At 35.1% G+C, this 14,313-nt stretch overlaps 2 protein-coding genes across 2 annotated transcripts; one reads left to right on the plus strand and one right to left on the minus strand.

The window, feature by feature from the left end:
- Positions 1–5,093: 5,093 nt before the first annotated feature.
- On the plus strand, positions 5,094–9,078 carry LOC144566873 (transmembrane protein (DUF616)). Its single transcript, XM_078316911.1, has 9 exons — positions 5,094–5,305; positions 5,396–5,471; positions 5,561–5,610; positions 5,698–6,056; positions 6,459–6,670; positions 6,979–7,235; positions 7,693–7,871; positions 8,608–8,718; positions 8,762–9,078. The coding sequence occupies exons 1-8, from the start codon at positions 5,140–5,142 to the stop codon at positions 8,683–8,685; spliced, it is 1,377 nt and encodes a 458-aa protein (XP_078173037.1). The 5' UTR covers positions 5,094–5,139; the 3' UTR covers positions 8,686–8,718; positions 8,762–9,078.
- Positions 9,079–9,474: 396 nt separating this feature from the next.
- Positions 9,475–12,413, minus strand: LOC144566186 (cullin-3A-like). Its single transcript, XM_078316125.1, has 2 exons — positions 12,102–12,413; positions 9,475–11,769 (listed from the first exon to the last, which is right to left on the minus strand). Exons 1-2 carry the CDS (start codon positions 12,260–12,262, stop codon positions 9,726–9,728), a joined length of 2,205 nt encoding a protein of 734 aa, XP_078172251.1. The 5' UTR covers positions 12,263–12,413; the 3' UTR covers positions 9,475–9,725.
- Positions 12,414–14,313: the final 1,900 nt, after the last annotated feature.

Consider the following 14,313-nt stretch of genomic DNA (forward strand, 5'->3'; position numbering starts at 1 on the left):
CCCATTACCTATTACACATTGGAATATCTTTGTGATGGATCATAGTTAACAAAAAAAAAAAAATGGAACCCTCTATCGTCCAAAGGTTAGGCCCCATTACGTATGTTTGAATTGAGCCGATCTTCACTATTATGTTTTACCACAATACATCCGGTTAATATGTACAATCTCCACCACCACTTTGAGTTATACCAAGACTACATTTAATTTCATTTTAATTGTTAAAGTAATAAATATTTCACAAGTTTGGTTTAGAATCAAAGACCATGAACTAAATATGCACAAATAAGAACATAGTAGCCAGACTCTTAAATTATTTACTAAATGGTAAACAATTGTATAATTTATTTGATCCCATGAATGAAAACAACAAAATATCATTCCTAAGTTATGATGTCCATTTAAGCAAATAATATTAGCAATTTTATTGAAAATACAATAAATTATTTTGTTAAGTGTAATTTTAACTTATTTCGTTTAATAAAGAGGGTTCTAAAATACGAACTAAACAGGTATAGCAAGAAACATTTCTCTCAACATTGAAAATTATAAATTAGACTTCCAAAATAGAATGGTACTAAAAAATTGTTGTGTTAATAAAAAAATAATGGTACTAAAAAAATATTTTGGCTCTTCAGGTTGAAAAATATTTTGGAAGGTAAGTAAGTTGCTTGGGCGCCAATCTTGTATGGATAGTCATACTGACACAAGAAATTTTTATATTAACCCAACATCTTATATAAATTAAATGTATGAACAACATTAGCCTTCTTTTTATATCTTTTCAATTATTATTTTCCATAATGTAATGAATATTGTGATAATTTATTAATGATTTTATTTCCATAATTACCAGATACTCTTTTATGATTTATTCATATTTGATTTTTTTTCTTCTGATTTTCTTAATGCAATTAGTATTACGCATCACAAAAAATAGATTAGGAAATAAAATTGATTTTACTTGAATCAATTCTCGATCTTTTTAAGCTATGTATTAAAACTCATAAAAATATAACTACATAATTTACAAAATAGAATACACATCGATTCAAGAAATTTGATAATATGAGTCACATGATGTAATCAATAATACCGAAATTTTTATGGATAGGAAAATTAAAAAACAAAATATTAAAAACGAGAATGAGTCCATTGAAATTTGAAAAACAAGAAGGCGTATGTGGCTCATGGCGTCCCTGAGGGACGCCATGCCAAACTCCAATCCGACGAAAAAAAGAAAAAAAGAATTACCATGCCATGGGACGCCATGCCATGGTTGTAGCCCATCTCAATTCCTTATTTGGGTCATGGCGTCCCTTTTGTTCATGTGATGTTACCAAATATAATGAGTATACCAGAAGAGCAATAACAGTACCAAATTAGCACCATTAAATTAGTTCAAATATCAAACTTAATACTATTTTATATTTTTGAAGTGATTCCTTGAATAATTTCACTATGTTGACTTGGCAGTGTCAATTTCAATGAACTTTGTTGATATTACTCGGGCAGGTGGTTGGATGTTCTTGTAATATATAACAGATTAATTCATACTGAAAGTGGAAGATTTGGGGTGTTACTGGTCATGGCGTCCCATGGGTCAAAATATTATTAAATCTAACTGGGAGATAACCGAAATCTGTTTTTATTAAACGGACCTAAGTTGAGTCATGGCGTCCCATGACATGATAATTTTTTTTTTCCGTCGGACTGGAGTTTGGTATGGCGTCCCTCAGGGACGCCATGGGCCACATATGCCTTCTTGTTTTTCAAATTTCTACGGACCCATTCTCGTTTTTAATATTTTGTTTTTCCATTTTCCTATTAATAAAAATCACGGTCAATAATACCATCAAAATCAAATATATTGTTTAATTTGTATATTATTTTTTCTCTTATATTGATACTTATAATATATATAATCAATATGTCTATTTTAATTAAAATTGTTAGTACAACATTTTATTTAAGTTTACATATTTAATTTACATTTATTAATTGCATACATGGAAAAACAATCTCCTAACTAACAGGAAGAAAACTTGAAAAAAAAAAAAGCTTTTAAATTTGAAGTTTGACGATCATGATAATTCTTCTTCATGAAACAATCTATTATTTTTATTAATATAATTCAGGTAATTTTCTTATTTATTAATTTATTTCTCCTCACAACTATCTTCAAATCTTGCAATTAATTTTTTTGCTTAGTTCTCCTACAGGGACGAGCCACACCTCTAGCAGACCGTCCGGGCCAGGGGCGGTCCACACCTCAAGTTCTTAATTAATGTTATCTTTAAACTTGTGATAGCCAACAGACAAACTAAATCAAAGTTATAAAGAGTTACGACATCACTGCATAAATATACCAAATGTCTTATTTTTTGGCATACACTCTAAACAAGGAAATTTTTTCTTTATAAAATTATTTAAATCAAAATATTAAGATCTTTCTCTAAAAAAAAAAGGACCTCCCGGATAGGGCTGTAAACGAGCTGGCTCGGGCCGAGCTGGGCCTTGGCTCAGCTTGTTAATTCTGGCCCGAGCCTGGACCGAGCGAGCTGGACATAGGGGTCCCGAGCCAAAAGTTTTGGCTCAGCTTGTGACAAGACAGCCCGAGCTAGCTCGCGAGCTGACGAGCTGGCTCACTGGGCTTTATTGGGCTGCTCTGCTGCTTTATTGAGCTGCTCTGCTGTTATACAAAGGTTATTTCTGATGATTTATAAAGGCTATTTCTGATTATTTATACGTGTACCCAATACATCATATTTACTCTCTCTAAGGTATGCTTGATAATATGGCAATGCTAGTTATGCAGAATATCAAATGCTATTTAAAGTTATGAAATGCTTGCTAAGAAATAGACAAGCAGTTAAATATGTCCATATGAAAGAGTTATCATTCAAATTTCAGAAATTTATCAAAATATAAACATACACCAATTTTACAGAAGTGGAGCATAAATTCATACAAAATAACATAAATTTATATGAATCCACACCAAATAACATAAATTCACACAACTAAAATCATGCAACATGCCAACATCCACACCAAATAACATAAATTCACACAACTAAATTCATGCAACATGCCAACATCCAACTCAATTAATCTAGAAGTTAAAACTAAATTCGTACGACTAAATTCACATAACTAATTAATTTAGAAGATAGAACAAAAAGGCAACTTGCCAACAGCCAAGTCAAAATCCCACAAAATTAAATTACCAATCAAGTAGTCAACAGCCAAGTCCACTAGCTGTGCTATTTGCACTTTTTGGTATCACTGGATTATTGCCGGCTGCAGTAGCACCATCAGATGATGTATTTGACATTTGTGCCTATTAATCAAAGCTCACAAATATTAGTCAAAGCTAGCTGAAAATTATAGATGTAAATAATAAGAAGAATATTTGCAATAAAAAGTGAAAAAAATTCTAATAAAAAATTGAAAACAACACAGCCGTAGGAATCAGTATCACACCTAGCTAAAAATCATTTTTGGTAATTAATATTTGCTATAAATTAAATATGTAATATATATATATAAATTAAAGAACAGATGTTCTTCGGTACTTGTGTTCTTCAAAAAGAAAGTAAAAAAGATAAATCTATGTTGACAAATGACAAAAACAGACCCTAGCACGAGCTAGAGAGACAAAAACAGAAACAATCAAGGAAAAATCTACACACATCCTACTTATCAATCACAAAATGACACACACATCTTTAGATAAATCTATGTTGACAAATGACAAAAACAGACCCTATGTTGATAAATGACAGTCAAGGCATCTAAGCCGGGAAATGCAACAAACCCGCGCAAGGATGCAAAATTAATCTACACACATCCTACTTATCAATCACAAAATTAGCAAATAGAAAAGAGAAGGATTGCTCACAAGTCACAACTAACCGAGAACAAAAAAGAGGCAGAATAGATGCCGGTACCAAGGAAGCACCTCGCTTCACGCCATCAACTAGCAAGTTGGGAGATAACAACTTATGTCCTAATAAAGCTGGACAAAAAAAAAAAAAGGTTAGACATTACATAAAAGGCTTACAAATTTCATTAATACCCATTTGGGTTGTGAATTTTTTTATAAAATAGAACTGGTACCAAAAGAATTGGTACGAAACAGATACTGGTACAACGTACCAGTAAGCACAGATGACAGAATCGTCATTTATCAGAGAAAAAAATCAGAAAAAAAACCCATCAAGATTCAAGCATCTGTTATTTATCAGAAGAAAAAAATTAGAAAAAAAATTCATCAAGCATCTGTTATTTATCAGAAGAAAAAATCAGAAAAAAACCTTTAACCCTTGCTTAGTGACAATGACGATGCGAGTTTGGGTCAGATACGAGGCGGCACGGCAAAGCGAGGCGGCGCGACTGTGCGAGGCGGCGCGATTGCAAGAGGCGTCGTGAGGCGGCGCGATTACAAGAGGTGTCACGAGGCGGCGGGACTACGTCTGCGTGACAGCACGAGGCGGCACGACTGCGCGAGTCTGTTGTCCGGTGGAGTACTCGGGAGTTGCCGAGTCGGGATTTAACCTAGGAGAGTGAAGAGGAGTAGAGGAGGAGTCGGGAGTGAAGAGGACTCAAATTTGCCGCTGTTTGAAAATGAGACTTAGACCTAAAATTATATGGGCCTTTATGGGCCGAGCCGAGCTGGCCCGGTCTGAGCTGGCCTCTAGCTCAGCTTGTTTATTTGAGCCCGAGCCTGAGCCGAGCTGGCTCGTTAACAGCTCGGTCCACTATCGAGCGAGCTAGAGACGAGTCACGAGCGATCCACGAGCCCCGAGCTTTTTTGACAGCCCTACTCCCGGACCACAAGCAGACTAGTCTCTAGTGGACCGCCCCTAGCCCGGGCGATCTGTTAGAGGTGTGGTCTGCTCCTGCAATGGACGGTCTGGTAGGGATGTGTCCAGCTCTTGTAGGGGGCAGTCTGCTTGATGTTTTGGGCTGACTGTGGGCCCAGCGGTCAGGACAATTTTGAAAAAAAAAACAAACACGGAGCAATTTTAAAATTTCCTTTTTTTTGGGTATTAATAAAAATGGCCGCTTCATAGTTCATACTCAAAATTTCAAATCCATGATCGGATTCGATCAAATCCGAAGCGATTTTGCGAAATGCTGCAAAAAGGGCTACGAAGCGAACTGTTGCCTCTGCGACCGCGCCGGTCGGTACGGCGCGCGGTACCGGTACAGAGGCGGAGGTGCACTCTCTGGTTCTTCCTCTTCTCGCTCCTCTCTCTCGGTTACATCTCCCTATTTCAACCTCATTTCTCTTTTCTTGGTTCGTACTATTTTCTTTTACTGTTTTTTTCGTTCCAATTTTTTTTCTCATTTTGTTTGTTTTCATGGTAACAATTTATTGATTTTACAGCTCTGCACTATGCTTGGGTTGACAAAGGAGCTTCGATCAACGAATCAGCGAATTTTTGGAGGACTAATAATTTCTTGTAAGTTCAAATTTAAGTACTAATGAAAAAGAAGCTTTTTTTTTTTTTATTAGATCATATGTCGATTGATACCATTAACGGATGAATAGGGGACGAACACGGTTCTCTAGATCTCCGAGGCACAGTATTCGCAAGCACCGTAAGTTTTTTACCATTGTATAAAAAAAGATAACTGTTGTTTTGAAACTTGGTTGAGATATTTTTGCTCAATTGTTGTACTTTTCAGATGTACCATGCAAGATAAATCTTTTAACCTCAGTTGACAATCTGATAGAACCTGAGAACTACATCAATTTCACTCGATTTTCTCTGAATTACATAACGCAAGATCGATATTCATGCAATTATAATAATAGCAATGTACCTCGATTCGGGGGATGGCAAACTCTAGAAGACACAGAAAACTCATACCATGCCAAAAATCAAATGCTACACTGTGGGTTTGTGAGAGGAAACACAAGCAACTATAATAGTGGTTTTGACATTGATGAAAAAGACAAGGAAATAATGAATAATTGCACCGTGGTGGTATCATCTTGTATTTTCGGTAACTCAGATTTTCTAAGAAGACCGACTAAACATAAGGTACATTTTCATTCTAACTGCTTGTATTGCTTTCTTGTAGCATAGCAGAATCACATAATTATGCTGTGCTGGTTTATACCTGGTGACCTTACATATAAAATTTGGGCTGCCTTCATGAGATTTGTTTCTCCTAAGAAGGGCTAAAGTTGTACCAACTTAGTCAGGTCTGGTACATTACATACCAGTCATACGAATTTTTTTTTCCATAAGGATCGATCCAGGCGGACATTAATTTAGCTACTTATTTTTGGGCTATTATTCATCTTCGAAAAGTTGCAATCAAGGTTATGTTGAGAAATGCTATTTTTAAAAAATAGTTCTGAGTGCAAAACTTTTGTTGAACTTACACAGATGCCATTGCAGTGTGTTGTTATGACTTATATAACAATGCAAATGTGACAGATGGGAACATACACTAAGACCAACGTATGCTTTATGATATTCATGGATGCATTAACATTGGCCAAGTTATCGACAGAAGGTAATGTTCCTGATGAAAATGGTAAAATCGGTCTATGGAGGGTTATTTTGGTCAAGAATTTGCCTTACATTGACATGCGCAAGACGGGCAAAGTGCCAAAGTTTCTATCTCACCGCCTTTTCCCTTCAGCTAGGTACTTTTCTAATCAAAAAGTTGTTTTCTCTATATGCACATAAAATTATCACTTTTTTTTATTTTGTTTTTATGTGATACAATACGTTGAAAAATCAGCTTTCAGAAGTTATCCACAGAAGTGTATTTTTCAAAATTCTTGACAACAAACAAAACAAAGTTGAGATATCATTATCTTTTGCATGTGCATAGAGAAAAATGATATAGATCATATATAATGGTTTTATTTTGACATGATGGAGGCACCAAAAGTTTAGTCATTTGAATTGAACCCTCCTCTTTGAACTAAAATACAATTTCTTGAATCAGGTACTCAATTTGGGTAGATAGCAAGATGCGGGTCAATGCTGATCCGATGCTAATAATAGAATATTTCTTGTGGCGAAAAGGAGCTGAATATGCCATCTCGAGGCACTATGACAGGAGCTGTGTATGGGAAGAAGTGTTTCAAAATAAAAGGCTGAATAAATACAACCATACCTTAATAGATGAACAATTCAATTATTACCGATCGGATGGTCTAGTTCGGTTCAACCAATCAGACTCAAATTCTCCCCTTCCCAGCTGTTGGTTTTCGTTTAGTTTCGAATTCTCTTTTCTTTAAAAATATATTTTCCAATTTTTAAATAACACCCGGTATTTATAATTTTTCCAAGTTCCAACCAACAAACTTTCCTTCCTTCAATATGAAAAAAGGTTGTATAAGGTAGAAATGACAAAATTGCTCTTAATCTCATTTAATACAAATAAAATTCATACTCTACACCTGAAACTGTGTGGCTAATTATAGTTAATCTTATCCTCTAAGACATATAGGCACACTATAGGTTTATTATTTGCATGTTCCTTCGCATGGGCTGTATAGTCGGGTACTGATTTTGAGTTTTTCTAGAAATTTTGGTTGTTTCAATTTACAAGACCTATTGTAGGGATTTAAATTTAAATTGCTACAAGAAAGGACCAGCATGCGTACTTCTAATTATGATCAATTAGAGTTTCTTAAATGTTACTTTCCTTTCACAGTTGTACCAGAAGGTTCTTTTATTGTGCGTGCACACACACCGATGTCAAACTTATTTTCATGCCTCTGGTTTAATGAGGTGAACCGTTTCACATCTAGGGATCAGCTGAGTTTTGCGTACACTTATTTAAAGCTGAGGAGGCTGAATCCTGATAAACCATTTTACTTCAACATGTTTATGGTAAGAATTATTTGTTCTTCTGCTTTTTCCGGCATTTTTTATTTTTTATTAGCAGGCACAGATTTTATATTCTATTCCACTGTGTTGATCATGTTTACTCTGGTTTGGTTTTTCTTTTTCATCTGATTATGTCAAAGATCAACCTTGTATAATTCTCAGTTTACCCAAATCGTGTTGCAAAGCTGAGCATATGCTGGTTTTTATCCATTTCTTTCTTGAATATTGGTAGATCAGAATTTGGTTAAATGGAATTATATTGTATTTGTGAGTAGGGTTCAAATGCGTTGTGTATTTTATGTCGCAATCATGCCTCGTGTCTTTTATGCCTTAATTGTGCCTCAAACCCTTTGTGAGTAGGGTTCAAAATCCAAACAGTCAACTCGAACCACTGAACATAATCTCCATATTAAAACGTGTTGGAGACCCAAATTTTATAGTACTTTTTTTTTAAAATTTGTTACTATATTTTTTAGATAGATACAAAATCAGTGTTTTTAAGATCTTGGACCACATATCTAAAAAAATAGTACTAAGTTACTAAAATTTATAAAATTTGGTTTCCAAACAAATTTTAATATGGAGATCATGTTGAGCAATTCTGATTGACTGTTTGGACTTTGAAAATTAAAATAAAGATGCGAGGTATGATTGAGATCATATTTGTTGGTATAACAATTTAGGTTAGTTTGACCTGGTTTATTAGTTTGTTTAATTATGACCTTCCAACTTTATATAGGATTGTGAAAGAAGAGCAGTTGCCAAGTTGTTCCATCACCGGACCCAAGAGTTGGTCCCAACCCCTGCTACTCCTTGATAACACTACACTACACTACACTACATGATATGAGTTTTGCCTACACTTATTTAAAACATGATATGAGATACAAGAGGTTAATCTCATGTGATCCTTGACACTTAAATCTCATATCATGTTTTCAATGGAGACCACAGAAGTTTGTGGCTTAAGAGTCGCAAATGTCTTTTAGCCCAAGAGAGGAAATGTTAAGGAGAATTCTCAGCATAGTCACTGAATGCTTGATCTCATTTATAATATTACGATAGTCGTAGCATAGATTGGATCAATTTATATATTCTTATTAGGTGAATGCATTCATTGACTGTATTTCTTTCGGAGCGACTTGTGCTTTAGTCTAGAACTCGAGATGCATTTATGAATATTGCTTATATATTGGATTGATTTAATTCAGATATCCTTTCCAATTAAATTGATTGTAATAAAATAATAATATCTTCCTACTGGAATGATTTGATTTCAATATTACAAGGGTTATTTTATAACCACATCTCACTTTATAAAATCGGAAAAACACACCGAATACTGCCCTACTTTTAAACATCGAAATCCTATAACAAAAAGAAATATTAAATGTATTTTTTAAATATTAAATATTATTAAAATGTTTATCATGTTAATCAGGTTGGGAAAAAAAAAACAACATTATACTACTAAAATATAAAAATTTAAGGGCCTTAAGAGTGTTATTTCATCTAACATCTGCAATAAACTTATCCTATACGGATTAATTACACATTTCCTTGCATAAAAATTGAAATTTGAATATAAAACTTGCTTGCCCATATATTTCTCCCTTCGTCATAATTTACAAAAGAATCATTTTAAAAACCTGTACAACACAGTCAGTAATGCTATGAATTTATGAAAATTAAAGCCAAGTCTACCATGATGCTCCAGTAATTTAATTATGTCTGAACAAGTTGAACATATTGTACAAGATATAGGAGGCGAAACCACAGCTGTTTGAAAGGGTAAAAAAAAGAGGAAAAAAAAACAGAAACTCAAACAATTCTAAAAAAAAAAAAAAAATCCAGGAATTATGCAAGATACCGGTACAATTTCCTGTCAGCCTTATCCCTCTCCAAAAACTCGCGCTCAATCAGCGACTCAATTCGCTTCTTTATAACAACCGGGTTTGGCAGGAACCGCGATTGGAGTTGTTTTGTCACCTCAGCCACTATACTATTATGATCTAGCACACGTCTCGACTTCATGATGCGCACAATTGCGGCCTCAATCTGGGGCTTTCTATCCTCCTCCACCCTCTGACGTGTCTCCTGCTTCTCTGGTTCCGATTCCTTTTGAGCAACAACTGTCCCTATCTTCACCTTCACAAATTTACTCGTGAATTTGTCGTTAAAATGAAATACATCCTCTTCTGATATGTCCTTGCTCATTGGTTCTTTCCGAAGGATATTTTTGCCCTTCACACATGCAAGCGATTGAAGGCACCGTTTCAAATCAAGAGCAGGTATTTCTGTAGCCTGTTCGATTTCTCTATAGGTTAAACCATCGGCTGAATTGAACAGCATAAGTACACACATCTGATAAGTTGACACATTCAACTCATGTTTTTGACCTTTGCCGAAAGTAGCCTTTATATCGGCAGTACCCATGTTGGTTTGCCATGTTAACCGTCTCCCATTATGCGTACCTAGATAGTATGTCCTGAATTTTTCACACACAGTGAGTATCTCTGGGGGGAGATTACAAGCGGGGCTCGGCTGAGTTGGCCATGACCCAGTCGTTAGAATCTGAACAGCGAGTGTGGGCCCATCTCCAAGCTCAGCAGACTGTTTCGTATAGAAATCTAACATTGTGTCCTGAGATGTTTTCATGTCAGTAAACATCCCTTCCAATTTAGATGTGAACTGATACCCGCATTCAGTTTTTAGTTTCACAATCATGCTCCTCTCGGCATCGTCAGAAACAGTTTTTCCTGAGAGAAGCCGCTTCGCCAAGTGCTGTTTATAGTACTTTTCAAACACATCCTTCTCTTGTAAATACCTAAATAGCATCATGACTTTGTCTAATACCACTTCCACCTCCTCTTCACTGGCCCCTTTTAAACCTTTCCGCAACTTGTCGTCCACATAAAGAGAAATAAATTCAGGTGAACGATTATTCAAATTAATAAAATACTCAAATGAAGAATTCAGCGCATTTTGGAAGGTTTTATCATTACTAAACGCTGTGTTTATTATTTTGTCATGCTTATCCTTTTCATTTAGCAAACATTGAACAAACTCTACCGGATCTTTTAACCTTTCTGGGTCAGTTACCAAAAGACGACCCCTTTCTCTCAAATAGGATGTCATCACATCCCGAATTGTAGATAGACCTTCTGGAACCCTTTTAAAGAGACTATACATTCGGCTGAGATCATCGTATTTATCATCTATAAGCATATTAACCAGGCCGGAATTATCCATGTGCACCAATCTTTGCATGTGGTTGGCAATTATTTCTCTCTCTACAACACTTGTAATTTTAACCTCAGTTTTTGCATCCAAATAATGAGAAACTCGTTCCATCTCTTCATTTAACCGTCTCTCAGCCTTTTTCAAATAACTACCACAGTCGCAACTCTCGATGAACTGTTGTGACTCACCACTGTAAAACCTAGCAGAGACGTCCAAAAATGGCTTTTCAAAATCCTCTTGGTACACTGATGATCCCAAATCCATCAACATTTTAGTTATACTCCTCATAAGACCTCTATTTATAACATCACCGGTTCTCTCCCTTTGAATTAGATCCAAAAGGGTGTCGAGTAGACGGGCTTGGATCTTACTAGAGTGTATTATGTGGTCACGCCAGAGGTTAAGACCGAGTTCATGTACCGGTGTTTTGTGACAGCTAGGCACATAGCTACGGTCCATGTACATGAGTATATCTCGGATCATTTGTAAAGCCTTGTTATGGTCGGCCCATTTTTCATTTAGTTTTTCTAAAAAGAGATCGCCTTGCTGCGCTGATTCTATTGATTTTGCAATCTTGTTTAGGTGCCACGTCAGTGTTGCAACCAGGCCAGAATACAACTTCTCACTGTACTTGTGTAGTACCATGTTGTATGCGGTCCTGTATTGGTACAAATTATGGTTCACTTTAGTTATGCTTAATTCCATTAAAATTAAGAGATTTTTATCTTTATTAAAAGCTCGAACAACAGGACTATGCTTGATCAGTTTTAAAAAACAAATGGCCAGTAATAGGGGTCTTAATTAATAAATTTGTACAGGAATGCCTAGTAATTGCAATAATACCCTTTTTTCCCCATACAAAGGAACCAATTACAAAATTGTTAACTGTTCCTTATAATGACTTCCAATAATGGACACCATCAGGCAATAAAATTCACTGATCAATTATAGAACTACTAAATCGAAAGAATTAGCAACAGAGAAACGAACCTATAGAGTTCCTCGAAGCTAAGACGACTAGCGTTGTTGTTGTAGATCTCATGGATCGCGTGTTCTAGAACCTTCCACGTGCGCTCGGCGTACTTGGGATCATGCTCGACCTTGTGCTTGAACGCCTCGATTTTAAAGATCTTCCTCCTCTGCGAGTTCATCGTCGAAACCCTGTTCCTCAGGCGATCGCCGGAGCCCGATTGATGCTACTGTGTTTTTAGGGTTTCACGAGGGAAGAGATTGAAAGAGAGAGAGAGAGAGAGAGGGAAAGAGAAATCAGGTGAGAGGAGGCAAGATGATATATCCACGTCGGAACGCTATCCTCTGCGGAGTATCTCTGCGGAGATGTGTGGAGTTTTTAATCTGCTCCGTTTATTTTGATCGGACCGACTAAATTAGATATCAAAATTTAGGCTCCTCTGATCTGATCTGTCCGATCAAAACGAACGGACCAAATTAAAAGCTCCGCAGAGAATACTCTCTCTATCCACGTCGTCCCTTCACACCTGGGCCAGGGGAGATTATTGAGCTAGCATGAGCAAATTGATATGCTTATGTTCGGCTTATTAAATTAATGAGTGAGTTGTATAATGAGTGAGTTTTTTGTGAGTAAAGGTTGGAGGTCAATCCATCAAACTATTTAATATTATTATTATTACAATAAATAATTTCTCTCATTCGGATTTCAAACTCGTGACTTCTCATATGAAGACCATGTTCATTTGTCACTAGATCAAAGACTGATTTTTTATAATGAGTGAGTTGATAATGAGCAAGTTGTTAATGAATTTTTAGTGAGTGAATCACGAGTTATGAGTTACAGAATTTAACAAATTGTCATAATCTATTTAATTTTTTTTTTACAGTAAATATCCGTAATAACATAGAGGTAGAAGTTCACAAAGTTTCTCCCTAGAAACTAAAATAGCATCAATATATTATAAAGTTTCTCACAATAAGAAAATAAAAATTCAAAAACCTCCAAAACAGAGCTTTACACATTCAATAGCATAGAGACAGAAGAAAAGTGTTAAAAAAAAATCCATTTAACCTTGAGCGCTTTAGGTTTTTAGATTTTGGTGATTTGGTCTACTGGCTGCCACGCCTGCGCATATCATTTACTCAAAATTTTAAGCAAAACTTGATTTAATGAGGCAACAAAACTTGATTTAATGCGGCAGAAATTTGATTCATTGATTTATTTGGGATTTGATATGACAAAGATTAAATGTGGCAAATTCTTAATGAGCGAGTTGGAGTATGCTCATGCTCGGCTCATTAAGTTAACGAGCGAGTTTAAGCAAGTTGATAATGAGCGAGTTGTTAATGAGTTTTAATTGAGCGAGTTATGAGCGAGTCACGAGTTATAAGCAATTTACTCACCCTACCTAGGAGTGTCAATGGGTACGATACAGGTAGGGTGGAAGCATTTTCATACTTATATCCATAAGAATGGACTTACTCATACTCTATGATTACCCATTAAAAATTGACCTTACCCTATTCTACTCTTACCTATTAAATTAACGGATAACGATGCGGTAGTGGATGAATAACAAATAATATTAGCATAATAATTAATTTTATTATATTTTAAAATAGAATATCAAAACTCATTCATTTCACACATGCAATCACATTGCTAATAAAAAAAAACAAATGTGCAATTAATTCCAACTAAATTATTTTTTATAAAGCAAGAAAATTCAGAAACAAGAATATTTTTTCGAACAAATTCAATTATTTAACTAAATAACAAGACTTACAAATAAAACAATATGTTTAACATTTTCTTATAACAAAAAACATACACTAAATAATAAAATTATATCCATAATTATTGCACAAACAAAATACCACGCAAATCAATTTCACCATCAAGAAAAACATATTCTGATATGGATGAGAATGCTCCATTAACTTCATTGGAAGATACATCTGTTTATAATATAATTAAGTTAGAAAATAAAAAAATACAAAAATGCTACGCATATCAATTTTTCCATCTAAACTCTTGCCCAATTGGATGAATGAATCAGACAAAGAGATAGGGAAAACTTCAGAGCATTGTGGGGATAATTTGTTAATAATGTATTTTGGGGCGACAATATCAGATCCCGTAGTCATTCATTAAATATCAAATTCCTTATAACAAGTTGCAATTAGTTGAGACATGTCATATATATCATTGATGCAATAGGCTTGTACTCAG

Source organism: Carex rostrata, chromosome 15 (assembly GCF_964058835.1).
Source record: "Carex rostrata chromosome 15, lpCarRost1.2, whole genome shotgun sequence".
Taxonomy (NCBI): domain Eukaryota; kingdom Viridiplantae; phylum Streptophyta; class Magnoliopsida; order Poales; family Cyperaceae; genus Carex; species Carex rostrata.